Source organism: Copidosoma floridanum, unplaced genomic scaffold (genome assembly GCF_036245765.1).
Source record: "Copidosoma floridanum isolate Cflo_tuat_1 unplaced genomic scaffold, Cflo_Japanese_pri ptg000021l, whole genome shotgun sequence".
Lineage (NCBI taxonomy): Eukaryota > Metazoa > Arthropoda > Insecta > Hymenoptera > Encyrtidae > Copidosoma > Copidosoma floridanum.
The window spans coordinates 13,954,881-13,982,170 of NW_028321898.1; the positions used below are offsets into that span (position 1 = coordinate 13,954,881).

The 27,290-nt window shown below is 32.4% G+C and overlaps 1 protein-coding gene across 3 annotated transcripts in view; it reads left to right on the plus strand.

Moving 5' to 3' along the window:
- Nucleotides 1–22,458, plus strand: part of LOC106638546 (protein pangolin, isoforms A/H/I/S) — a 288,519-nt gene extending 266,061 nt beyond the window's left edge. For all 3 annotated transcript variants that reach the window (XM_089594552.1, XM_089594553.1, XM_014351793.2), the window contains exon 12: nt 21,086–22,458. In XM_089594552.1, the coding sequence (XP_089450678.1) occupies nt 21,086–21,539 (454 nt within the window). In that variant the 3' untranslated portion in view covers nt 21,540–22,458. The remainder of the gene's footprint in view (nt 1–21,085) is intronic.
- The last annotated feature ends 4,832 nt before the right edge of the window (nt 22,459–27,290 follow it).

A 27,290-nucleotide genomic window follows, 5' to 3' on the forward strand; every position in this document is an offset into this window, starting at 1 on the left:
ATATCTATAATAATTTTAAAAAAGTAATAGAGCTTTTTAGAGAAGGCCCCTAATAGTCATGTGAAAGTCTTTAAAGCTAGCTTTTGATAGCTGTATTCGACAGTAACTTCCAGAATTGTCTAATGATTTTTATAAAAAAAACATTATAATATACACAAAATATCAATACGTTTTATGCATGCACCAATAAATCAGTAATAATTCTCTTGCTGCTTTGAAGATACCTAATTCACGAATATTTGTTGTATTTTCAATGCATCTAAAAGGTAACCAAGTCGTTATTAATTTCTTTCATTAAGTTACTGTTATTTTACACGTTGTCAAATACATACTTAAGCACATTAGTTAAACATAATTAATTCCAATAATTGAAGAAATTAATTATCAACTTTAAATAAAATATTCAAATCTTTTGACGGTTATCTTTGATATCCTATCTTAAAAGTTTGATAACTTTAAAGTGAAGCCTTGATAGTAGTGGCTACTGACTACTGCTTTACATTTGATTGGTCATTGCCTTAAAAAAGGGATAATTGTGAATGTATTTTTCCGTCTTTAGTTTCATGATGTTGTTGGTTGGGACAAATCATGTAATTTTTAAAGCAGATAAACTTGAAAATTTAATTTGGAGAATTTAGTTTAAAAAAAACTAACTTAGTAGATTATAAACTTGCATAAAGATTTAAAAAATTCTTAAAAAGCTATTTATTTGTGTAATTTTTTAAAAAATTATAAAATAAATTAGGATTTAGTAAGAGTTAGGTGGTTAACACTCGAAACGTGCAGGGGGCAGAGGCCCCTAGTATAGATAAAACCTGGAATCAGAGTAGATGTCCTATTTATTGAACCATCAAATGTTATTGTCTTTATTTGATCTTGAAAGAAAAAAGTTTATTCATTTCACTAAATATGGTATGATAAAATAATAAAGCTGCTTACTGTGCCTATAAAATTATGCCGAACTAACTTAACAAAATTGAAATGATAATGTTGCTGACGTTTACTTTGAAGTTCAGCCAAGAAAGCGACTTGACGAGCTGAAGCCTAGAATACATATTTTCTGACGAATTTTGCTCATTTTTCAGGCTACAGAAAAGATAAGTATGACTGTCCAAGAGAGAAAAAATTTACAGTGAAGCTGTTTTTTTTAAAACCTACGAAAATAGAAGCTTGTACAAAAGTGAGACAATGACAAAGCTAAACTTAAATTAAACTTAAAGGATGCGAAGGAAAGCATTAAGAGTTGTGGAAGTGGTGTAGCAAAAATTTAAGAAAAAGAGAGGAAGAAAGAGCATGAAAACGTACGAGTGAGGTAGTAAAAAAGGAAGACCAAGCCCCTTTTAATTGTTGGTGGTTGATTTTGGCAGCCCAGTGGAGCATGGAGCGGGGATGGGCATCCACGCGGGCATAATCCATCACAGTGCCGTGGGTGGTGGTGTGGGGGGCGCCGGGGGTGGTGGTGGCGGTGGGGGTGCCGGGGTGGCTGGGCAGCCACCACCAACAGCCCAGCAATCTCAACAGCAACAGTCGCAACAGCAAGGCCTAGGGGCCGGAAGTGGGGCTAGTGTGAACGCACCACCCGTGTCGGGCCCCCCAAACGCCAACGCCGCCTCTAACGCGTCTTCGCCCCAGCAAGAACCCACTTATGTTAACCTCTAGTCAAGCCTATCGCCTCCCTTCTACTGCGGCACTTCTTCTTAAAAGCAAACAGTGGTCAGTCCCGACACTCTAGCCATTACCAGGCCCTTACTCGTTTCCCCGAAGCTTGCTCCTTAGCCTTACGGCCTCGAGGAATATACTTACTCGCTACCGCTTGTTTGGTATTTTGCCATACGTATGTGCCTGAGATTGACGCAGTTTAATATGTGTTATGTGTGCCACAATACAACTAACTCATAATATTATAAAAACACATGTACGCATCCACGCATGCATCAGTCAAACTGTACTCATTGAATTCGGTCAACTGACTTTCTCAAAATTTACTTGACCCGCGAACACACAAGACTAAGAAGCAAGGGAAAACGAGGGGCCCGATTATGCTCGCATTGTTTCTCATTGTTGTGGCTCTTTACGGCTTATTATGTTATAATTTTACTATTACTACTTCTCTTAACGCAGTCAATGTTGTTCTTTTTTCTTTCTTGACATTCTCATTTTCTTTTTTCATAAAACCAAAGACTTTGATGATCTACAAATGTATTTGATCAGTGTTGCCCATAGCATGGACGTACAACTACACATTTACAAATAATACATGAACTCGCACTATTTCTTGTTCACTCCTTTCTTTCATATAAAACATTTTCACACTAATTCTATTTACCTAGTTTGCGCCACGGATATATTTATTTATTTGATATATACATATGTATATCTGTATGTATCATGTACCATTTACGTATTCGTATACTTTTGATTTTTTAGCATGGCAATATTTATACACTTGCAAACGTTATAAACAAATAAATAGATTATCTCTATTTCTTATTATCTAAACATTTTTATGTGCATAACAAACATTGTGCCTTTTTAGCTAATGCCTTTATAGATGTTGCATATACATGTACCTACATATTTACATATTTATACTGTTATTTTATTGTTGTAACACCAAAGAGTATAGAAGAGCTAAGCATTGGAAAAAATTCACGTATATCATGATTAACTCAGACCGTACAAAGCACTTTTTCATACGCAAGGGACTTGATTTTGCTCGATTATTTAAAAACCGGCAGTTTTGTGCGCATAATACATGACATATACAATAGTTTACCTTTGGGTTAAGAGGGCAAAACTTGGATTCACACAAGAGTAATAATTATCATAAACAAGTCGTGGGTAGACAAGACATGACTGTCGATTATAGCATGAGTCACCAACAGTTCTTAAAAAAAACTGCAGATCTTATCAGGGTACGTAAATCGCGTATCTCTAAACAAGGAGTGAAGAGAAACATGTTCGCTTTGTGCAGCAGTTTGAAATAGCGCCATTTGCATAAAAAAAATAACTGTGATACTTACTCTTGCGGGACTACAATTTTTTTCCCCTTAGCACAGACATTGAAAAACGAAAAATTGGCATATTAATAGAAAATGGTTGACGGAAATCATAGTTAGCAAACACAATTAGTGTCACACGTGTAAGTGCATGATGTATCACATCAATACATGCATACGCATTGTTGCATACCAAGCAAGTCAAATTTTTTCTAATAATGTATACATGGTGACGTCTATCATGGAATCATGGCGAGCAAACGGAGAAATAAAAATAGAAAGGAAGATTTGTTTCGTCCTACCTCAATGACTATGCTCGGGCTTGTCAATGTGTTGTGCTATTGATCTGAGCTACAGATAAATACGACTATAACTTGCTTGTTATGTGCCTTTCATTCGAAAATCCATTGCAATATCGATACAGCATCTTAAAGAATCAAATACGGAATGGTATTTATCTTTATTCAAATGCTGAAAATAAACTTTGTATGTTTAATGTACAACATTAAAAATTTACTGTATGATCGCTTGTTAAGTGTTTTACACATTTAGATCAGAAAACTATGTCTCGTTACAGACCGTTTTCTAATAATACTGCAAAAAAGTGGGCAAAAATTTACCATACATAAGTCAACGTTTGAAAAATATTGAAACAATTAGCACCTTTTCCCTTTGATCAGTGATTTACTATAAATGGACCTTTAGAATCTAATGTATGATTTTTTTTCAAGTAACGTATTATATATTCATAAGACTATGCAAACCAAAAAAATCTATCTGACATGTGACTTTACTTACGTAAGAGTTAAATAAAAATGAATTTCATGGCAAAGTACTTTTTTAAAAACAAATTTTGTTCTAAAAAGGGTTTAATTCAACATTATATTTGTGGAAATACTGGTTTTCATACTCATTATAATTTGTACCTAATGAGATCTCAAATATTTATTTCAAATTTCAAAATAAGAAATAGTATACTACGCCATAAGGGATAAAAGTCTGGCATTCTCTACCACATGTATTATTGACACGTGAAACACCTGGGAGTTTATGCCATACTTCCATCTCGTGTGGCTTACAAGATTTTTTACCTTCTTTCTTCAAAATATAACGTTCTGTCATGATTTGAAGATCGAGAGTGCAACATAACCCCCCTGGTAAAGCTCACATTCTTTTTTTACTAGAATAGAACATTACTTACGAAGGAGCGAAAGTACAATAATCCCTTTCAGGGGGAAAATCTCTTCTCTCGGTGCAGGATTACCACGTTTTGAGGTTAAGAAATGCATTAGATTTCACGTTAACCACCCTCGGCTTCGCCTTGGGCGCTTACTTCCGTGAAATCTAAGGCTGCAGTCACATGTAGCGCAATAGAGCGTGCAGGATAGAATTGTCCCCATAAGCCAATGTGTTAACTCTATCCTATTGCGCAATAGGTCTATGCAGTAGCAGGATAGACTTAATACATTAGCTTATCGGGACAATTCTATCCTGCACGCTCTATTGCGCTCCATGTGACTGCATCCTTAGACATTCTTAATCCTGCTCACTAGGTGCTAATATATTATTGGCCACAATATGCATGTTGTCCACGCAGATTGTGCCAAAATATTTTTCTAATAAGCAAAAAATGAGAGTCTTACGTGGGAGGTTATGTTCCATTCTGGACACTAAAATGGTAGAAAAAACGTCATAATTCGACGGAGGAAGGTAATAAATTGAATACGGAATGAAAGTACAGCAGACTTCTGGATTTTTGATTCCTTTACTTTCGTCTCAGAAGGCAATTATATATCCAGGAGAGAATGCCCTACTTTCGTTTCAAGTAGCGTAATAAACTATTAACGCTTAAAACTTTGTAATCACATATTTCTAAGTTTGACCTACTTGCATAGTATATACAGTTCATATTGATTTATTTATCAAACGATTTCATGGTTTTTTAAGTATTTAGTGTGGTCTAATATAGCTCTTACAATCTGGTATTACGTTGTGCTCTTCCAAACTTTATTACAATGTAAATAAACAATTGTTTAGTTGGTTTAGTAATCTAACGATTTTTGTTGTATAAATTAAAACAAAAAACAGTCCAAGTTTAATACAAAAAATTAGTTTGACAAGTTTTGATTCACAAAGTTAAGGTAAACGGGTCATGAAAAAATTTCCAGATCTCAATAAAAGTGTCATATGTCATAACTTAAGTAATAATGCACGTCCTATTAAAAAAGGAAACAATTCAATCAAGCTAAAATTTACTACAATCCATGCGAATTAAAAAAAAAAGAAAAAAAAAGTTAGATTCGGTAATCATGAAAATGTACTAAGGTTAGATTTGAAAAAATGTGACTTTTCTTAAAAAGTAATGCATTAAATGATCTGAACTTTGAACGGGACGTCTAAAATTATAAGATGAATCTGGGTCTGCTCATGATTTTGAAAATCATTAGTTTGAAAACGAATACTACATCACCAGTGATACATATAGTAACTTACAAATTAGTAAATTTTGACTAAGTTTATTTTTTAAATTGAATGCTTACAAAAACCGTAAAAAGACCCACATTCATTTCATTATTTTAAAGATCCTCTTAAAATTTTAGGCAATTTAATGTATTACTTTTTTTAGAAAACTTACATTCCATTGAACTCTTAGTAAACCTTAGTAACTCTTTTATGATTGCAAAATGTAATATTTTTTCTTAATTCGCATTGAATTGTAGTGAATTTAAGCTTGATGGATTAATCACAGCACCAGCGTTGCAGGTTTTCTCGTTGTTTCACGTAAGAACAATTTTTAATAAATTAATCCTATTTTACAAGTTTCAAGGCCTCAAAGTAAAGTCTTAATAGCATTGGCTACTGGCTTCTGACTTATGTTGTATTACTTATCACCTGACAAAAGCACTAATTTTAAATACATTTTTATACCTTAAAATTGCTTTGACATTTTATTTCTTAAGAAAAAGGATTAGGTGAGGCAAAATATGTAGTGTTTAAAGCGGAATAATTAAAAAATGAACGTTTGAGAAAATAAAGTTAAAAATTTAATTAAATTAGTAATTGACAAAGTTACAGAAAAATGAAAAAATTTGCCAAAAAAAATCATTTATTTGTTAAACTTTTAAAAAAACTATAAAAAATAAAAGGATTAAATTAATGTTTAATTAAAAAATGTGAATCATGTAATGAAGCATCATCGTAAAACATAACCTTTTTATTCTGTATCCTCTTATCGTGTACGTATGACCTCTGCCTCGTCACTACCAGTCGCTATTCGCCCCGAGAATATATCTGGAGGGGATAAAACGATATGCACCACACTGAAAAAAATTTGGTCAGTCAGGTCTACCACACTTTTATCGTTCTCTTTAGCGTTGGGTTAAGAGGATTCCTGCAGTGAAAATTACGGTCAGTAACATAAAAGTTAGTGTCACTAACATAGGTACCAATCTATAGTGTTGGAGAAGCGAATAGGCAGAAAAGGAGGGGGCATTGCAGAGGTTCTCACCAGTGCTCCCAAATGTGACTGGCAAACGTGTGAGAAATAACACAAGCGCCAATCACCACATAACCCGGGACGCTTACTGGTCGCTTACTTATTTTACAATAAATAAAGTAATAAGGCAAGCGACAATCCCCACACAACCCGGAGCACTTTCTGGTCACTTACTTATTTTACAATAAATTAAGTAATAAGGCAAGCGACAATCACCACATAAGCCAGGGCGCTTACTAGTAGCATTAATTGTTATTAAAAAGCATCAAATAATAATTCAAGCGCAAATTAAGCGCAACCAGTGGTGACCAGTGAGTATCCTGGATAGTCAGGTGATAAGCACACGCGTTGTTACTTAATAAATTTTATTAATTATTACAGCGACTAGTAAGCGTCCCAGGTTATGTGGTGATTGACGCTTGTGTTATTTCTCACACGTTTGCCAGTCACATTTGGGAGTACCGGTGAGAACCTCTGGAATGCCCCCTCCTTATCTGCCTATTCGCTTCTCTAACACTCTATAGATTGGTATGTCAGTGACAGTAACGTTACTGACCGTAATTTTCACTGGTTCTCTTTTATGGCTCACTAGTGGCGCCACGGATGGTGCATAACAGACACCACGCTGTCGGTTGTACCAAAGTTGAACCACTGTGTTCCCAAATTTCGACCACAAGTAGCTGGTACATCTCTCCACTAAAACGTAGTTCTACAGCAGTGCCGCAGTCAGCTGTTTACTGGGACATGCACTCGTGGAGTATTGTATTTATATATATATATATATATATATATATATATATATATATATACAACTTTGAAGAGTGGCATCAACCATTCTCATGAGTGTATTATTCGCCGCAGTCCATCAGCAGTCCATGTATACGTACAGTTTTCTGATCTTCATGCTATTATTTTATATAAAATAAAGCACTACACAAGGGATAAACCATGTTTAATACAAATGCATATGTTTATATATGGCCTTAATTTTAATAATCATTGTAATACTTTAATGTAATAGTTTTAAAAGTTTAAAACGACCAGATATTTATAAACAGTTAACAAATTTTTTTTTTGTATGTATTAAAAAACCGGATGAAATGTTATCAAATTGTTCTCTATACTTACAAAATCAGAGAATCAAAGTTTACTAAGAAAACTTGAAAAGTGGTCGAAATTAAAATTCAAGTTAGTGGTGTTTTACCGCCAAAACTAATTTTTTTTTCCCAATTGTTATTTGCCTCCAAAGCTTTGGTATTCTTTTACAGAATGATAGAACAAGCAACTTTTCTCGCTTGTGCTGTTTACTAACATGCTTAGAAAAAAAGTTATGATGAAAACTCAGTATTGATTTTGAATTCTTTGCTTCGAAGAAAGTATACAAATTCATGTTTAAGATGTAACTTGTTTCTTCAGCCTTTGTCAAATAAAGAACATAAAAGCAAAGTTTTCCACGCACTTTTTTTGACAAAGAATATATATTTCCACTTTTTTGTATGATGTACTGTAAAAAATGCAATACTAGTTCATAAATATAACTAAAATTAATTTCACTTGATTGTAGATTGATCAAAACTAATGTCACTTCAAAACAACTACGTGTACTATAGATGAACCTGTCTAGCATGGAAATTCTTGCTATTGTACATGGAAATTGTATTCTACTCAGTACACTCAAAGCATGTGAATAAGAACTTAATTTATAACTTAATAAAAACTATTTCATACATGAGACTAAATTGTTTTCCCAAGTATACTTTTTACCAAACTTAAAATCAATCAGACTGACCATCATAAAAGCAAAACTGTTGACACTTTTCCAAGAAAGATCATGTTTTATTCGTCAACTGTTGTACATGGCAATAATTGTTTATGTGGACACGCACACACACTCGCGCGCACACACACATACATATATACATATATATAATTTGTGTAAAAGTACATAGGTGGCGGTGCGCACCGTCCACTGTAACCGTGTGTTCCAGTAGCGCTCTCCGACAACTTACCGACAACTTAAACGTGACGCAAGATATCGTAAGACATAATTAAGTTGTCGGTAAGCTGTTGGAGAGCGTTACTGGAACACACCCTAAGAGTCAATGCACCGCGCACATTCTTAAGGCTGATGTGACCGACCACTCGTGGGAGAGATTCAGGACCACGGTGGTTTCAAATTCGTACACTTAAACTATGGCCCTTGCAGCTATAGCCATAACTGGTGCTCAGTGCGGTCCACACATTTATGGAGTGCATTCGCTTCCATTTGTGGTTGATCTGACAGACCAAATTTTTTTCAGTGCAGCGCCCATGGTGTCGATTGAGTAAAACACAAGGGGCCACCAGGCCACCACGCCACCAGGCCATTAAATACACGTAGTTTGTAGATATCTTTAAATATCTAAAAAAGTAAGCATTTAATGGTGATATATAAAGCGTAAAACATATAGTGAATTGAATCATTAGTAAGTGCCTTTTAATCCCATGTCAATTAGTGCTGGCATTTTGTCATTACAGCTGTTAAAAGTGTAATAAACTCAGGCAAGAACTGTGCGTTGCGTCTGCTTAACCATGTATATGGCAACACTGAGAGCAAAAAACCGAGCAGACGCACCGTTTAGATAGCCTGTATAAATATATACATCATACTTTCGCAGGCTCTTCGTACTTTTAACAACTGCAATACGCTAACAAGCAGCTAAATTTATGCAAGAACTGCGTTTTTGCATTTAAGGCACGACTGATACCAGGGAATATATTACTGTTATTACCACACTGTGCAAAAAGTTGGTACTCTTCGGTGTAGGGTTGGTTAAAAAATGTACACATTCCCACGGGATAAAAAAAATAAAGCCTTAGAACGCAATTGATTATCGCCCTTAATTTTGCATTGAGTGTCAATAGTATGTATTCTATATAAGCTAGTATTATATCGTTTTTTGCGATTTATGGCGTTAATTTTATCTTACAGACATAAATTTAAGTTAAAAAGAAGTTATATTTTTTTAAGATCCATGAGTGTTACGTAAACTTTGTAATCTGTAATGTAAATAAAAAAACGAGTAAGTTAGATAGGGGAAAACGATAAATTTACAATTTTTCGGCATTTTTGCGATTTAGAGCCCAAATTTAATATTATAACTACATATGTTAAATACAAAAAAAATGTATTTCGACGAGACCTTCAACTATCACGTTTCATTTATTATCTCAAGTGCAAAACAAAAAAGTTGGATAGGAGAAAACGAGTTTTCATTCATTTTATAAGCACTTTTCGGCTCATAGAACGTGTGCGTTACATCATAGGTAAAAATGTTTTTCACAAAAAAGTTGTATTTTTATAAGATCTACAACTTTTACGTCAATTTCATAATTTAAAGTACAAAAAAAATATGTTAGATAGGGAAAAACTATGTTTTTGCGATTTTTGAGCACTTTTCGGCTCACAGAACGTTTGGGTTACATCTTGGACGAAAATTTTAGAATACGAAAAAGTTGTATTTGAAGTACATGTACAACTGTGTCTCTCACAGCAAACCTCGAAAATATCACGTTATAAAGTTATAGCCGAAAAATAATTTTTTTCACTCAAAGTACCATCTTAAAATGACTGACATTTTTTTTCTAAAAGAGGAAAACTTACAGATTTTATGCCATCACGTAAGACATAAAAGACCAAGCTATTTGTCAAATTTCAGCCCAATCCGACAAAAACTGCATGAGTTGATAAAAAAACTTGATTACGCCCATACATACATAGTACATACACCCCTGACGCTGAGGTCCGCGATCGCAATTTTTTTTGTACCAAAACTTTTTTTACACAAAAACATTTAGTTTTAAAGGTACTTACACTTTTTGCTCTGGCAAAAATATAAAGCACTCCTGAGTATCAGTCGTGCCTAAAAAGGTACTTACTTAATTACAATTGAATTTCCTATAACTTTTACGCTTCTTGTCTTATCATAAAATGCTTAAATTTTAAGGTATTCAAAGATATCTATAAACTACGGGGATTTGATGCCACTAGCGTTCCCCCGTGGTACAAGCACTGACCCCAAGCTGAGGGCACCACTTGCTATGTTCACAGCAAGTAAGGGGAGTTATGAAAAAATCGTTTTATTAATACTTAGAAAAACTTATACCATCGTTGACCTTAACACCATGAAAAAAAAATATTTAAATTTTAAAAGGCCCAGCTTTTGTTAGGAATCTTACAAGTTAAAAAGACTTAATTGTTCAACTAAGTTGTGCAACACTTACTAAAAAATGTATGAACAATATGACATCAATTTAACTAAGAAACAATTTTTAACAAGATGATTGCAATAGTCTTATCGATATGTCAGCGCACTTTTGGATACAACTGAGTAATCCTTAAAAATTTATTCGTATACCCTAAAATGCTTACATTTCTAATAATATTAATTTTTAATTACTGTTACTATTTCTACATTACTCAGAATATAAAATAAGTTATAAGATTGCATGATTTACAATGTACGGTTACGATTCTAAGTTTATTATTGTTGATATTACAGTTGAGCTTGCATTCGTACTTTTCGATAGACTTGTACCCAAATAACTGATACGTCGCAAAATTACAAAAAAACTCGATATGTATCGAAATTCAGTAGTAGTAACCGAGAGAAGTTGCACATTAATTCTAAATTCTTTAAAATTTATTGAATTCGTATTATAACATTGTAATTTGAGGTGCAATATGTATGGTACACTATGCTCATTTTAACATTGGTAAGAGTATTGGCCAACGTCTGACATATAATTATTTATTTGCCTGTATCACTATAAGGTGTACGAAAAATTTGTTGACGGCGCTTAACTGTATCTGAAATAGATCCAAAGTTATGTCGACAGTTTGTCAACACTGTCATTTTACGGGAAAAATCAGTTAAGAACAGCAGTGACAAACTAAGAACATTGACATATACTTATTTTTGAAAAATCATTTAAATAATTTTTTTTCCACGATAACATATTTTTAGAGTATGCCAGGCGTTATTTAACCATATGCCCTTTACCACAAAACTTCTGTAATTTGTTATCCGGTGTACGGCTTTCTCATTTTGAAAACTAAGCTAACTTTAGTAATAAAAAGATGTTTCCACTAATTTGAATTTAATTATTTCTAAAAAATGAAAAGAAGTTCTAAAAAAGTAATTAAATCCATCTACTTCCAACAGAAATGTATCTCTACCTGTTTTTTCCGTGGAACAACAAAACGGTTTTGCGTAAGTGACGATGCTACGAGAAACATGGTGGTAAATGAAATTTATTGAAAGAGAAGCCAAGTGTAGGCCATATATTTCTTAAAATATTTCTCACATGATAGTAACAAACTTTTTTTTTAAACCACCCTTATGGTACGAACATATAATTGACAAAAAATAAGCTTAATTTGTTTGATAAAGTACAGAAATGTACCATCTATGTGAAACACTGTATTTCACTTTCATCAATGTTAGTAGACTACAGCATTAAAAATTACGAATACAAATGTACCATACAAAAGTACACATAGAAACGCAATAAAAATACTCTTGACTTACATAGTACAACATGTTTGCTGAAATTCTTTTGTCAAAACTATTCATTGTATGCCAAAAAATAATACACTTAGATTTTGAGAAAATTTTAAGGCACTTGTTCACCCAAGCCCCACCGGTATTAATTGATTTTACAATAACAACGATGTAATTTAATTATAGATAGTTAAAATGTGTTTTAAAATAACATTACCTGAATAAATACAACCATAATGATAGCATGAAAGTCTAAAAAAATTTAAATAGCATTTATTAAAATAGTACAGTGCCTCTATATAAATATACCGAAAATACAGAAAAATGAATTAAAATTAAAATATCTTCTAAATGGCCCGGGCAAATTTTTAATATTTTTTAATATAATATTTCTATAGCCATAAAAAATAGAGTATCAGTTTTTGAAAAGGTTAATTGTAAAATTATTTTCTAATCAAATAAAATTGTTGCTTCTTACGCATTTTTCCTATGCTCGCCATGTTAAATGGTGCAAGTTTGATGTCTTATATTTTCGTTTCGGTACCGCTAAGCGTTCTGAAATTTTAACAGTAAATTGGCAATAGTTTAAAGAATACATGCTTAAAATTTTGAGCAATTCTGTCATCTGTTTATTTCATCAACTACTACCTTAAGATAAATAATTACTTAATTTTCTGTTATAATGCGTATGTGAAAATTGTTATCGACATATACAGATTGAGACTGGATTTAATCCTTACATTTTTAGGTATTATGCCATTCATATAAAAATATAGAAATGAGAAGAAACCTTTTTTTATAGCATCGGAGGCCAATGCTCAACACGATAATTATATATTTAACTCTCATATGTAGCTAAAAGAGTCTATTTTGTATCAGTGAGTGTAACACTGATTACTAGCAACGATGGCTTATTCCGTTCTGTCACATTGAAATAAGAGCAGATATTGAATCCTATACCAGATTTTCTCGTAGATACTAACGTAGATTCACATGTGTTTCCAGCACGCAGGAAACATCGTTTGTTGAAACACGCTCACCGTGCTGAGGTCGAGATTTCTTTCATAACTTAACTTTTAACTCTTTTCTATTCTTCTTAACTAAATTCTTTCTATTAGAAAAAAAATATTAAACGTTCAGGGAACAAAATTTACGTGTGCTTGATCACAATATCGATTTCTGGCCCAGGAGAAGAATAATGAGAGCCAATGGCAGAGCGGTAAAGCTGTCTTGACTACATACCGCTGATTAATAATATTTGAAAGAAAAAAATTTTACAACAAGAATATGCCATTAACCAGATTTTATCTTATCAAAGTGATGCCCAACTGAAGCTCAGCACAAACTCAACCTTTTTTACACCCTCTGTCTAAAATAAAGAATTACTTGATAACATGCGATGCATACCTATACATGTGTACATATGCGGGCTTTCTAAAATTTATAAACTTGTGTGTGTATGCACATCATGACTACACGTGTCGGAACTTAATTTGTGACACACGAAATAAAAAATCTAGTTATACGAGAGTTAAGCTTAAATTATTATTTAACAAGAAATTTTTTTTATGAACACTTCGTGGTTAGCAAATATGGTTCCGACAGATGCATGTTGTATGTAATCGCTACTGCGCCCTGAGTAAAATAGTGTTAAGAGAGTTATCGTGATATTTCGTTACTTACAGAAATTCTTCTAAAAATTAATACACTCATTTTGTATCAGTACATATCAAAATTAAATAAGCACGAGCTTTGGAGTTTTCGATATAATGTATCAGAAAATTTTTTTATGTAATGTGACTCTTGCGGAGAGATCATTGCTAACAGCTTGCCGAAGACATTTATTTAATTCATACTTAATTAATTTCTCATTGAATCGCATAAAAAACCTAGGAATTAAACGTTGCTAGATTGAGAGAGAAATATAATAAAAATTACTGTGCTGGAATGGTAATCTGGTGTGATTCCACCGTCTAGGGACTTTTTACTTTAGCCAATTTAATTTTTACCATTCCGGGTAGTAATTTTTATTGTACAAACAGTAAAAATGACTGTACTTACAACAAAAATTACTGTTCTACCCACTAAAAATTATTGTTCCAATAGTAAAAAGTCTCTAGACGACCGAACACTACTAGATTATCATTCTAGCATGGTAATTTTTATTAAATTTGTTTCTCGGTGTAAGCTTACAATTATTAGTTACAGTTTCATAAATTACAGTTTTGTTGGTATTAAGATTCATTGCGGCATGTAATTTGTTTATCTATATAGCGGTAAGGGTTTAAACAACACTTATAATATTGAGTAAACATTTTTTTATTCCTGATTTTTTTATTAGTTTACTCATACGTGTACGTCAGACTAACGACTTCTTTACACGTTTTGCACAAGAATACTAGTGTTAAAATTATTTAAACTTAGAATTGATCTTCGAGGCTTACTGTAACACGATAACCCCCTTAATTCGAGTGTTAAAAGTTATGTAATTAGGTAGTCCCGAACTATGCTTCTTGTCGACACTTTTTTCATGCAAATCTAGTCAGCCAAATTAAACAAATCTTATATGTGATACACGTGCATGTATAATTTAACATTGCGCTTGTGTGAAAAAAACGCTTATAAAATGTTTAATTACTTCCATTTACTCATTGGGGAATTTCTCGAATTTCATGGTGCTACAAACATTTTTTAAGGGACTTATGTTCTTACCCTTTTGCCCCAAAATTTTCAGTCTCTTTGTGTCATACATGCTATATACATAAATATTATGGGAGCGCTTATCCACCGCAACAGCTTACCATTTACTTGTATACGGCGTGCAGGGAACAAGTATACGTGAATTAAATAAATAATGTATTTGGTATGGATAATATTAAAAGCATTATGACCCGAGGGTACGCTAAGAAAAATTTTAGAAAAATAAAACTACAGTATTAAAAATGGTAAAAAAATGTATATCACCACATTTTTATAATGATAACAAATTCATGCATTTAGCTACGTGTAATCACCTGTGCTGTCGCCTTCGTGGCCACCTGCAAAAATAACTTACTGTACGTAAACAAAGCCAAATCGTATTAACTACGAGCACATAGGTGTCAGTATCGGGTTAATGTCAACTATGTAATGGAGATAATGTTGTTATGACTCCAAAATAGTTTTCGATAGAGTATACCAATAGCGTGAAAGAAGGATCGATTTCATAAATTATCACATGAAAACTGAATTGTTGTTAACTAAACTACCTGAGAAATGTTCGTAGTCCATTGCAGAGGTAGAAGAAAAATCGTTTAAATCAAATTAATTATTATTTATTAACTATAGAGCGATAAAATTGATACTTCTATAAATGAAACAATATGTTCAATAAAAAAAGTATAATTTATTGCTCAATTGTATTCTATAGTTAGGATAAAAATTAAATTTTCTTTTTTTAAGGCTGTATGCTTTAGTACTAAGTAAAATATGATGTAGATTACCTTGATAATGTAAAAAATTTCAAGAGATGACTCCTTGCATTTGCATACATACCTTTCTTACATCAAAGTAATCTACATTTCTTTAGGCTTAGCACTGAATCGTAGAACCTCAAAAAAAAAGAGAAAGTTTAATTTTTATCTTAATTTTCAGACACAATTGGGCAAAACTTTATTTTTGTTTTATTTACGATGCGTTTTCCTTCATAGAAATATCAATGTCATCACTGTAATGCATGATTTTTCTCTTACCTCTGATATACGATTTGCCTTTGTTTACATACATTAAGTCATTTCAGCAGAGGTCCACGAGGGTGTAATAACAGGTGGTTTACGTACAGCGTGGATAGCGACCTTACCGTAATCTTTGTTTGAACAAGAGATCCTACTGAAACTATTCGGACTTTGATTAAATAATATTAAATGTATACCTATGACTTTTTCAAATATTTTCAATTCATGCGCAGTATGCAAGTGCACTTACTGCACTGCAAACATTCGACAGTTTACATATTTTGCGTGCACAGCACGACAGATGGTGGATAGGTTCTTCTGTCAAATACACATACACGTGAACATATATTTGCCAATCACCACAGTACTCCTGTACTGTTAACTACTGTATGAGTTTGTTACCACACTGTATTAGTTAAGAAATTCACATGTAATGCGAGGCCCCCACAAATTTCGGGGTTTAGAGCATGAGTTCCACGAGCACCATAAACTATATGCTTTTCATAAAAGAGCATTTTTTTCTATCTTGCTATCAGTTAGAGCAAGTACAACTTTCGCTACCCACTATATACATATATATATATACATATATATATATATATATTTATATGTATATATCGTTTTAATGACATAACCTGATAACTTACGAATAAGTTTTTTTTTTTCAAAGTAGAAACTGATTTGAAAACACATAAAATACGTAAGTAGAAAGACGTGATAGTAAAACTATTCTAAAAATTAAACAAGTATTAGGAATATACAGAAAAAATTACTTTGATCACTTGTTACTAATTCACACCTTTAATAGTTAGATGACTCCATACTTTGAGTGGAAAAATTCATAAAAAAGGTCAATCCTAAAAATAATAATAAGAAAGGTCTGAAAATTATTTAAATCCATCAATTAAGTTGCTTAGAAATGTGGCTTAAAATTTTGAAACTATTTACAACATAAGTCTCAACTTTTTTCTCAGATTATTTAGAAGGGATTGAGAAATATTATTTTGAATTCAATGTTCCTTTTGTTACATTAATAAAATTTGATTGAAAACGATCAATGAAATAGTAAACATTGAATGTTACTTTTTTAACTTCAAAAAAATAAAAAAATCTACTCACTTTACCATTTTAATGACTCAAATTTTCACTTTTTATCTCATGTGTAGTATATCCACATTACACATAAAATAAAAAGTAACTTCATCTATGCAGTGTAAGCAATCTATTTCTTGCATTCTTCATTTACTAAGGTTTAAGAGCCTTACCGTATTTTTCTCCTTAAGAACTATTAGCAACATAATTTTAAGAAGTAACTAAGGCATCATATGTTATTGGAAATGATTAAAATTTTTAAAATATAAGCTTTTAAATGTTGTATGAGGAAACGATCTTACATAATTAGTCATTATAATACAGTTAACAGCGAGATAAAAGAACACGGTACCAGGTTATGTTATAAAAGAGCTACTCAGCTGAAATTATCCTTTTTTGACTTATAAATTATTTGTAAAGTAAGGGCACCCCGAATAAAAGTTAAAGCTTCCTACCTTATCGACAGAGTTGATCTAATTTTTTAGCCTATAAACATTATAAAATAACTAGCTATTTCATGAGAAAAAGAGGAGTTGTCGCGAACTCTTGACATATCTAAGAATAATTCAAGCCCAGACTCGGCGAGATTAATTGAAAATTGAAGGAGAAAGACGTAAAATCAGATGTCAAACGAATGATGCATGATCTGAAAATCCTTTTATTTGCGTAAGAATGAGCAGAAAAGTTATGTACCTTAAGTAAAAGTAATTAGTTAAAGATCGGTAGGGTAAGAAGGTGATATATCTTATGTAAACTAAGTGGAGAAATCAACAGGAAGCGACATGATATTTATAATAACCTTTTTTTGATGCAATTTGTTGAAAAAAAAAACTCGTAGAACATTATTGATGCTCTTAAAAATATAATAAAGTCTGATTTTAGTGAGATTAATTGTGATTTGGAAATGAAAGAAGAAAAATCAGATCATGCATCGTTCTTTTGACACTTAATCTAAGTCTTTTTTATCGAATTTTCAATTTATCTCGCCAAGTCTGGGCCTTATTGTTAGAAATGTAGAGAATGTGTGTCAAAACTATTTTTTCTAACAAAATTGCTAGTTATTTCATAAATAATTATAAGACTAAAAAGTAACATTGATCCCGTCCATAAGGCAGGAAACTTCAATTTTATGTGGACTGCCCTCAAGGTTCTTCGACATACTTAATTCTGTTACATTTTTATTATCGGACAAGACTATACGTATAATTATTTAAAACGTTTTTCCAATCTTAACTAACGTTTCAAGTTTTCTCCCCACCCGTTTATTGAGCATGCCTTTTTTTTGTTTGCAGTAAATCCCTTGATGATGAACATAATTATAACTTTTTTTTCTCGTCAATATTATAAATTTCTATGTTTATTGTTATTTTTAGCTAGTTTATTACTGTATTGTGTATTATTAAATATTTTCGTATTATAATGACACTGCTGTATCCCTTTCCTTATGTCTCATAACTGCGCATAATGAGGATCACTCTACCAGCAGGCAGTAAAAAAAGCTATAAATTTAGTAGAATTAGCCCATCAAAAGGCCTATTATAAATTCGACTTCTTACTGGTACTATCACAAGCTATTGATAAATTGTGTCCTAGATTATTAAAAATCTTAGTTAAAATGGTTTCCAAGTCATTAGAAAGCATAGACGAAGGAGTTCTTCGGGAATTTTGAAACATAATCGAATTGGTTTCTGTTGAATATCATGGTACAGACCATTAAAATAAAGAAGTAAGTTTAACATTGTAGAAAATAAATGTACTTTAATTTAGTAAACAATGTTTTAGTGTAGGGACAAAATATTTCTGCTTATCAATAGGAGACAGAGTCTATTTTCCACTCGCTTTATTTTCCTGACAAATCCATGCGGTCGTATAAGAATTAATGTTTTTGACGTTACCATCAGAGTTTTAAAATAATTCAGTTGCTTTGCTGCTGGATTTTTGTATTAATTTGGACGAAGGATGTACATTGTCAATTGAAACCTGATGCGTGAACACGGTAGAGGATGATGATTTCATTTTGGTCCAAGTTGGTGGTCTTGAATACAAGAACTTTTACTATGTCTAAACATAAAAGCAAAGACTTTGAAATAGGCAAAGTAAAAATAATTTTTTTGGATTATTTTTTCTATCTCTGGCATCATCGACGTCTATTTTACACAAGACTTTAAATTGCTACTATATTTTACAAATTTAAAATAAATAATGTATCACAGTAAATAACTTTAAAGTAAAAATATTTTTTAAAACAGGATGTACATGTCGCTTTTGATTCGTACAAAACGTCACTAAAAAGTTTTCGCCAGTAAAAACTTTTTTCTCAAATGATTTCATCACTTTTCATACATACTAGCAACCGTCAATATTTTTTCTTTACGAAGCCTGAATGAAGTATGACAGAATAATATTGTCGTTCTCTTTGAATACAAAACTCAAGGTGTACAGCAGCACGTTTGTAGGGTGTGGCAAACCGTAATTACTCTGGTGGTAACTTGAAGTTAATGGATACTTCATCTCCTAATTCGGTTTTAATTACTGGAAACCTATTTAACTACGCTTTTTAAAGATCTACAAGAAACAAGTTTGACTGTACTTTCTAATAACTCAGAAACTAACTTAGATATGTTAATAAACAAATTATACTAACGTTAGAGATATAAAGAAGCTGACAGGAAGGTTTTTTTATCAATATCAATACTACTGTCGTGTGGATCTTTAGATGTACCTATTCCGCTGCTGTTGCAAGACTCGTGTAACTATGGCAGGAAGTGTTACAAAACTTTCAAGTGTACGAAAGCGCCACAAGCTGTGTCACGCAGCTAGCGCCACACCGATACCTCACACTCGTGAATTTCGGAAAGCTCCCTTTTAGTTCCGCGAGTCTCACGGTAATATGAGGATGCAACCTCTGTAAGGTATTTCACCCAGTCCTATTACTTATGCTTTTGGGCTGAATTTTCGTACAAAAAACTAAGCTAAAATTCAAAAGCTGCAAGACAGAGAGTAGAGAGTCTACTCATCTCTGCTATAAGAACTATGTCCATTAAACGTTAATCAATTATTGCACTACGAATAAGCACTAAAACAATTATGTTAAGAATAACCACATGAATATATTGTTATTGTAAAAATATATTATTTATAAAATTGACAAAAAAATACATCATCTAATAATATATTAAGGGTGTGATCAAATGATTGGTACATTATAATAGGAGTCTATTGAAAAAAAAAAAAAAAAAAAAAAAAAAAAAAAAAAAAAAAAAGAATAACCGCATACATCAATGTATGATTTTTATAACTCTTTATCAACACTTCTAAACAATTACGCTTTTTTATTAGGAGATTTCTACCTGGTCAATGAATAATCCTTATTATTATATAAAGTTGCGTACATACACTCTGCACACGATTCCAAAGTAGAACTTTACAGTCAACCGGTCAGAGTGTATATAACTGTACAGCTTTACCTAACATCTTTGTTTCCAAAGAAAAGTTTCTTGCCCGATATAAACAGGGATCTCCCGATTTCGGGCAATTAATAGTTGAGGAGAGCATCACCTCGATTGGTGAATTAAAATTTTTCTGCAGAATTTCATGCAACGTATTATACATGCAGTGAAGTAACGGTTAAAAAAAAAAAAAAAAAAAAAAAAAAAAAAAAAAAAAAAAAAAAAATAACATTAGAAAATTTTATTTATATAGATAAGTGCACGTACGTATAATCCATTGGGTTTGGCAACATATAGAGCTTCGTTTTAGATACTCCAAATCAACAGGACTAGAGTTCTATTTCCCTATTTAAAAAACTCACTGCTTTACAAAAAGTTATACTGGGTGGTATTGCAGGCCCTATCTTGCCAATCTCAACATTTAGATAATTGTTTATTGATAGATGTGCTCGATAACCTCTCTTGAGTCAGTGTGTATAGTACGTCAGTTTTGTTTTGTTGTTGTTGTTATTGTTTTATTTTGTTGTTGTTGCAATTGTTGTTGTTGTTGTTATCGTTGATGTTGTTTTTTTTTTGTTTTGTTTTAAATAATTTTCCTTATGTTTTTATACATGTGTATCAACTAGGTTGACTTTAGCGTGAACACTCAGCCGAGTATACTAATGAAATTCGCATGTTTATACATCTACATGCACAATGATTGTATACACATGCTTATTAGCGGTATTAGAGGCCGAGAAAATAGCAGTCGAATGTCAGAGAACTCGACTAACAAATTTTTCGATTGTTGCAGGCGCAAGAAAAAATGTATCAGGTACATGGGGGAGGGAGGAGATGGCGATGCCGATGGCGACGGCGAAGCCGAAGATGAGCACTCAGACAACCTAGGCAGTGTGGGTGAAGCTGGTACGCCCGAAGATGACGAGTCATTGAGTAGCCCCGGTGGTCTTTCCGGTTTATCTAGTCTGGCAAGCCCCTCGCTGGTGCTACCCTCACCCTCGAGCTTGGCGAGCCCGTGTCCCCTGACGCCACCGGTGCTTATCGGGCCCAGCAGTCACCAGCCACCCCAGCAGCCACCACTTGTAGCAGTGCAACAGCCACAGCCAGTCACTCCACATCGTAATCCAGTAGGAACGAATCCACACGACATCAATAACCCATTAAGCGTGAACCAGCTTACGGGCCAGTGTACCAAGACGGAACAGCCAGGACCCCAGCCCTCAAACCCGGCAATTAGTGTCACGTAGCCCTGGCTGCTCAGAGCCAGCCGCGAGCTCGGCCCGATGACACACGCGCGACGCACAAATACTCAGGACAACGACCTGACCTCGACGACAAGTCCTCGTTTTCCTTTTTACAGCAACGATCAGAATGTTTTTTTGTTAACTGTTATTATGATTATCAGTATCATAACCATCGTAATTTCTATTGTTATGATTATGATTCTTATTATTTTTTATTATTATTACTATTATTTTTATTATCATTATCACTATTATTATTATGATCATTATTTCGTTGTGATGCCAATGACTAACCAAGTCATGTTCCTGTGCCAGGTACTATATTCTTATAGTAGAAGTCTTGTACGCTATTGCGGAAAACAGACAAAAACTCGAGATATTATATCGTGCGTTAATATCTACCGAAATTATTATTATTATCACCATTATTATGATTATTGGTTTTACTATTATTGCATTCATTTTAATGATTATCAATTACATTTTTAGCATTGAAATGATTATTTATAATTTTTAAATAGACATTTTGGTCACTACACTTATTTTAATTCCGTACTATTATTACATTAGTGTCTTTAATTACAATTGAAACATAATTATTTGTTAGTTTTATAAGAAATGTCTGATGATGCGTCAAAGCCCCCGACCCAACGCTCACTTTGTACAATTTAGTCGTTTGTTATTTTTTTAAAAATTTTATGTGTAGTAGCCGACTACATAAATCAGTTTTTCTACTCATTTGCGAAGTCCTTAACTCATTTGTAATCCTTTGCTTACTTATATGTAAGCAGCGCAACTTTTTTTGGTAAATTTTATTTTATTTCAAGTCTTCCATCCAATTTAAATGTGTATTATAATGTAAAGTGACTTTCGGTGTAATAATTCGTATTGAACTAAAATTTTTAGATTTGTTTTTTTTTTTTTTCTTTTTTCTCATTCAAAGTGTACGAAGGATTAAAAGAATTTATATTGCACCATTTTTTTTCTTTGTTTGATAAAAGTATTCCAAATTGTCCCTTTTAAATGAATAGTATATTGTGTTGGTCGAATTTGTCGTGTAATGTACACAAACCGGCAACGACATTCTTGCACGCGCAATCTTGCATTTTTTCTAATGTCGTAATTTCTTGTTCTTCAAACCCTTTTTTCACTCTAATAATAGTATGCCGTTCGATTAATTATTAAGTATGTAACAAAATAAAAATTTAGTCATACGTCAGACGAGAAATGCAGGCTACACCTGAAGAGTCAATATCAAAGAGTCAATTGCCATTACTCTAGTACTTAGGTTCACTTTCTATAAAACTTCAGAAACTTTATGAGCTCTTAAAATCTTTTAGAAAAAAAACTCTTGAGCACTTAATCCATTACATCAGATTTTAAAAACGGAAAAAATAGTAAAGATCTCATCAGGGCCCTAAAATAATAAAAAGGACTGCTAGTTTTGAAAAAATTGCGATTCTGGACTTTGAATTTTAAATACAACTTGAGAAAAAAATGGTAGTTATATCACAAAAGCATTTTTTTCCTTCAGTATATTGTATGTCGAATTGAAATAAGTTAACTAACGATATTCTTTCTTGGTTAAAATTTTGAAGTGAAATTCTAATAGTTTAACTGATTTTATCGATCTAATTAGTCTAAGTGACATTGAAAAGAAAGTGACGAGCGTATTTACTGAAATTCACAATTACACATCATTTATTTCCTGTTAGCAGACACCATTATTGTGCATTTCGGAAGTTAGAGCCATGCTATTTTAATTCGTCAGCTTAAATCGTTATGTTATTGTATTTTATGTTCTTCAATGATTGATGATTCAAGTAATAAATCTTGTTTATCAAGACTTCCTGGGTTTAAACTAATCACGTCTTTTATTTACAGCGGAAAAGTTAAAAAGTGAGATAAAAATATTCTTAATTTCATGATACAATAAAAATAAATATTATTATTTATAAAAAATGTAATTTAAACTATACTTGAAAAATTAAAAAAAAATTAACTCTAAATCAAATACTAAAGGTTGGTGCACAAAACATGCAGAGAGAGGAGCTCCTTAGTGATTTAAAAGTTTTTTCTGCATATCCCCGCCGAAAGTGCTTCATATCTGACCTGCTCCAAAATAGATAACCAGCCCTTTTTTAGGGGCGGGGGGGGGTCCGAAATAACGACAGTTCACTTCAATTTTGCAGTGAAACTATGAATGTTCATTTCAGCGACGTGTATTTCGACGACAACGATAGCTCAGTGCAGCGACTGCTCATTATTTTGACAGCCCATCACAAGGCAGTTTACTTTGACTTTCTACTTATACAGCTTCGTGATTGGCTGTCGAAATACTGAACAGTCGCTGCACTGAGCTATCGTTGTCATCGAAATACACGTTGCTGAAATGAACATTCATAGTTTCACTGCAAAATTGAAGTGAACTGTCGTTATTTTGGACCCCCCCCCCTTTCGGCGAGGGTATGCAGAAAAATAGTATACGCACCACGTTTAGAGGTTAAGAAATGTTCTAGATTTCACGTTATCCAGCCTCGGCTTCGCCTCGGGCGTTTACTTACGTGAAGTCTGCGACATTCTTAACCTCGCTCACTAGGTGTGTAATATACTATAAACTGTTTTATTGTATCAAGGGTTGCTTACTGGTTGAATGGCGTAGTCACGTGTTAAAAGTGTTTTCAAAGCAAATATGCCATCCCAGAGTCAGCTTATTGAATCCACTTTTCAACAATAATTTGGTTTTAACTTGACAAAATTTTCTTACAATGTCAAAATTTTCTAATGTTCCATCACTGAAAATTACAAAGCTGCCTCAAAAAATGCGTTCTCGTAAAATTAGTTGAAAAAACTTATTTAGAGATGAAAATATAAAGTAACAAACGAAAACGTATGGTCACACTAAGTTAAATCCAAATAGTCCCTCGTTCTTTGTAAATTGAAAAAAAATACGATGTCAGCTGACGAGATATACCACATGATCCGCAAAAGTAAGATTGGAAGCCCGTCGTAAATTTTAATCCATTAGGAAATTAATAAATTTGTATCAGCATGGAAAGTATTTTTACTTTTTTTCTTGACTCCAATACTTTTGTCTAAAACATTCTTAAATGAATATTAAACTCTTTAATCAATATGGATTTAAAATTTAGTTGAAAAATTTTCACATAAAGCGGTGATTGATTTTTGTTTTAATAATAAATTATTCACTCATTTAAAAATTTGAGATGACTATTTTTCCATCCAATAAAATCAAAGCTGGCATTTGTTGTAGAATACAACTGCTTTTTTTTTAACTTAGCTTAGCGGAAGACAATCCATTACTACTGCAATTTTGGGTCTGCTTTAAATAATTTATTTATAAATTGTACTAGACAAAAGGTAAAAGATCTTGTCATATATTTTAAAACAGGAATTTTTTAAAGTACTTACTTTTTAAAGTACAGTTTTGAAGCATAATTAATGGAATAGTTTTAAAAATCAGTTTGACATCAATTTTATGGTTTGAAAAAAAAACGTATCTAATGTAATGTAGGATCTAGTTTTCAATGAAATGCTCAAAGACCCAACGTAAGATAGATTTACTTTTATACAGATGTGGCTAGTGATACCATGCAGCAAAATTATAGAACCAGCAAAGTAATTTTATGACTCATTCAAGGTTGGAGCAGTGATAAATTTGATTTGCATTAATGATTTTAAGCTGCAAAAACACCTTTTCTAAACACACCTTATTCATGATTAGCATTAGTGCGACGATAAGTTTCAACCTATTTAAATCAATAAAGCACAATCTTCTGCATTTAAACTATTTTTTTAGTATTGAGCCCGAAATGAAGGACGTGAGAAAAATACCGAGAAGTCTTCTCTCTGATTACAAACCAATAAAATTAATTTACGTGAAAAAATTTTTTTTAATTTTTTGTAAAGAAAAAATGATGTTTTTATTTTCTAATGCTATTCAGAATCACTATAAGACAAATAAGTTTTTTATATGAAGTTCAGAAACATTTAATTTTGTTTTCATTGATATGAAAAATTAGGAACCAATCACTTACAAGTGGCCGGAAATTAGATCTTTTTTCTAAGAAGTAGATAAGAGAAAAAAAGACGAGTTCGTTACCTCACCAATAAATTCGACACATTAGAAAAATAACAGGCGTGTAAAAGAGGATTCTCCAGAGTGCAGCTATTGTATATATATCATGAATACGTTTAAGGTGCATTTATATTGTGAAAATGGGAAAGTGCAATGGAGGCGATGGTTATTAAATTCTTGTATAATTGTAAGCGGGTCAAAGACGGGCTAATATGAACGTTGAATGTGTATAGCGTCGAGAAAGCGATTTCTTGACTAGTAATAAGTATGTCTATATAGCGGAAAAATAAAACTGTAATTGTTGTAACTTGTCACTGAATAGTAATTACACGTGCCATAATGATATCATGCCAATAATACCGATGATTTCTTTCAAATTGCCGTATCTCTATCTGCGATTATTTTGTAAATTTTTAAAAGCGTTCTTTAATACTAAGGAAGTTTTTTTTATCATTTGATTGCTACGATCATGATCAATCTTATTATCTTTTAACGTGCATTTCTCAAAACTTTTTGTTTTAGCCTTCGTCAGCAATGTACTGTTATTTTGTAATTTGTATTATATTAATTTTAATAAATAAATTTTTTAGTTGCGTAGTATCGCCAACTTAAAAGTTAAGGCTAAAAATTTTACTCTTATGCTGAAAAGCTCAATAAAAATATTTTAAGAGAACCGATCAGACAAATTTGCAAAATATTTGATTTTAAACTCAATATAAGAAGCGACTTTTATCTTAGCTCCTTTTCTTATTTTCTCTGATTAGTACAATACTCATTGTTTAAGAATTGCGCTTTTATGTTTATACACTCAAGCAAAGTGTTTCTTGTTCAACGTGCCGAAAATACTGATTTTGAAATTAAGTTTGAAATCTGCAACTATACTTGTCTGCCTCTCTTAAGCTGCTTCGAATGTTTTTGATATAATGTGAGATGCATATTGTAGCTTAATTTCTGATCATTCAGCAAATGGTTGAAGTTTCAGTATTACTTGACAACAAATCTGTGTAGATGAAAGTTGACATTAAAAAAAAAATTTTTTTTTGAAATACTAAGTATTTTTTACGTAATTAAGATGTAAAAAAAAAAAAACGAATAAAATAATTATTTCGCATAGCATCAGTCCGAACAATTAATGCAAGACGATATTGTTTCCATCACCTGGGACTGATATAATTGTAAAAACTGAATTAAGCTACTTTTAGTAATTTTTTAAGTATCCGTGACTTTTTACAAGGCTACGAAAGATAAATGAACAAAGTTCAAAAAGGACAGGGGGAGGATCCAGAGAGGCATCATTTCGACAATCTTTAATTGAGTGTACGGCGATAGCACAGTCTTCCATTTGTTTTAGTCTTGTACTTATTATTTAATTAGTATACGCACGTAAATGTAGTCCAATTGACTTGTTCTTTGCCTCTCAAAAGCGTTCATCATATTAACATTGAAACCTATGATTCAAGACTGAGAAAAAAGCACACATAACCACGACAAAAACAAAAAAACTTTTAGCATATGTAAGGAGGTGCAACAGCTCCGAAAATTGTTATACGTAACTTCTTTATACTTAAGAAATGATTATAAGAAATCGATGCAAAAATAAGCAGAACGTAGATAAGGGTAACGTTGAAAAAAAAACTTTTAAATACTTTAATTTT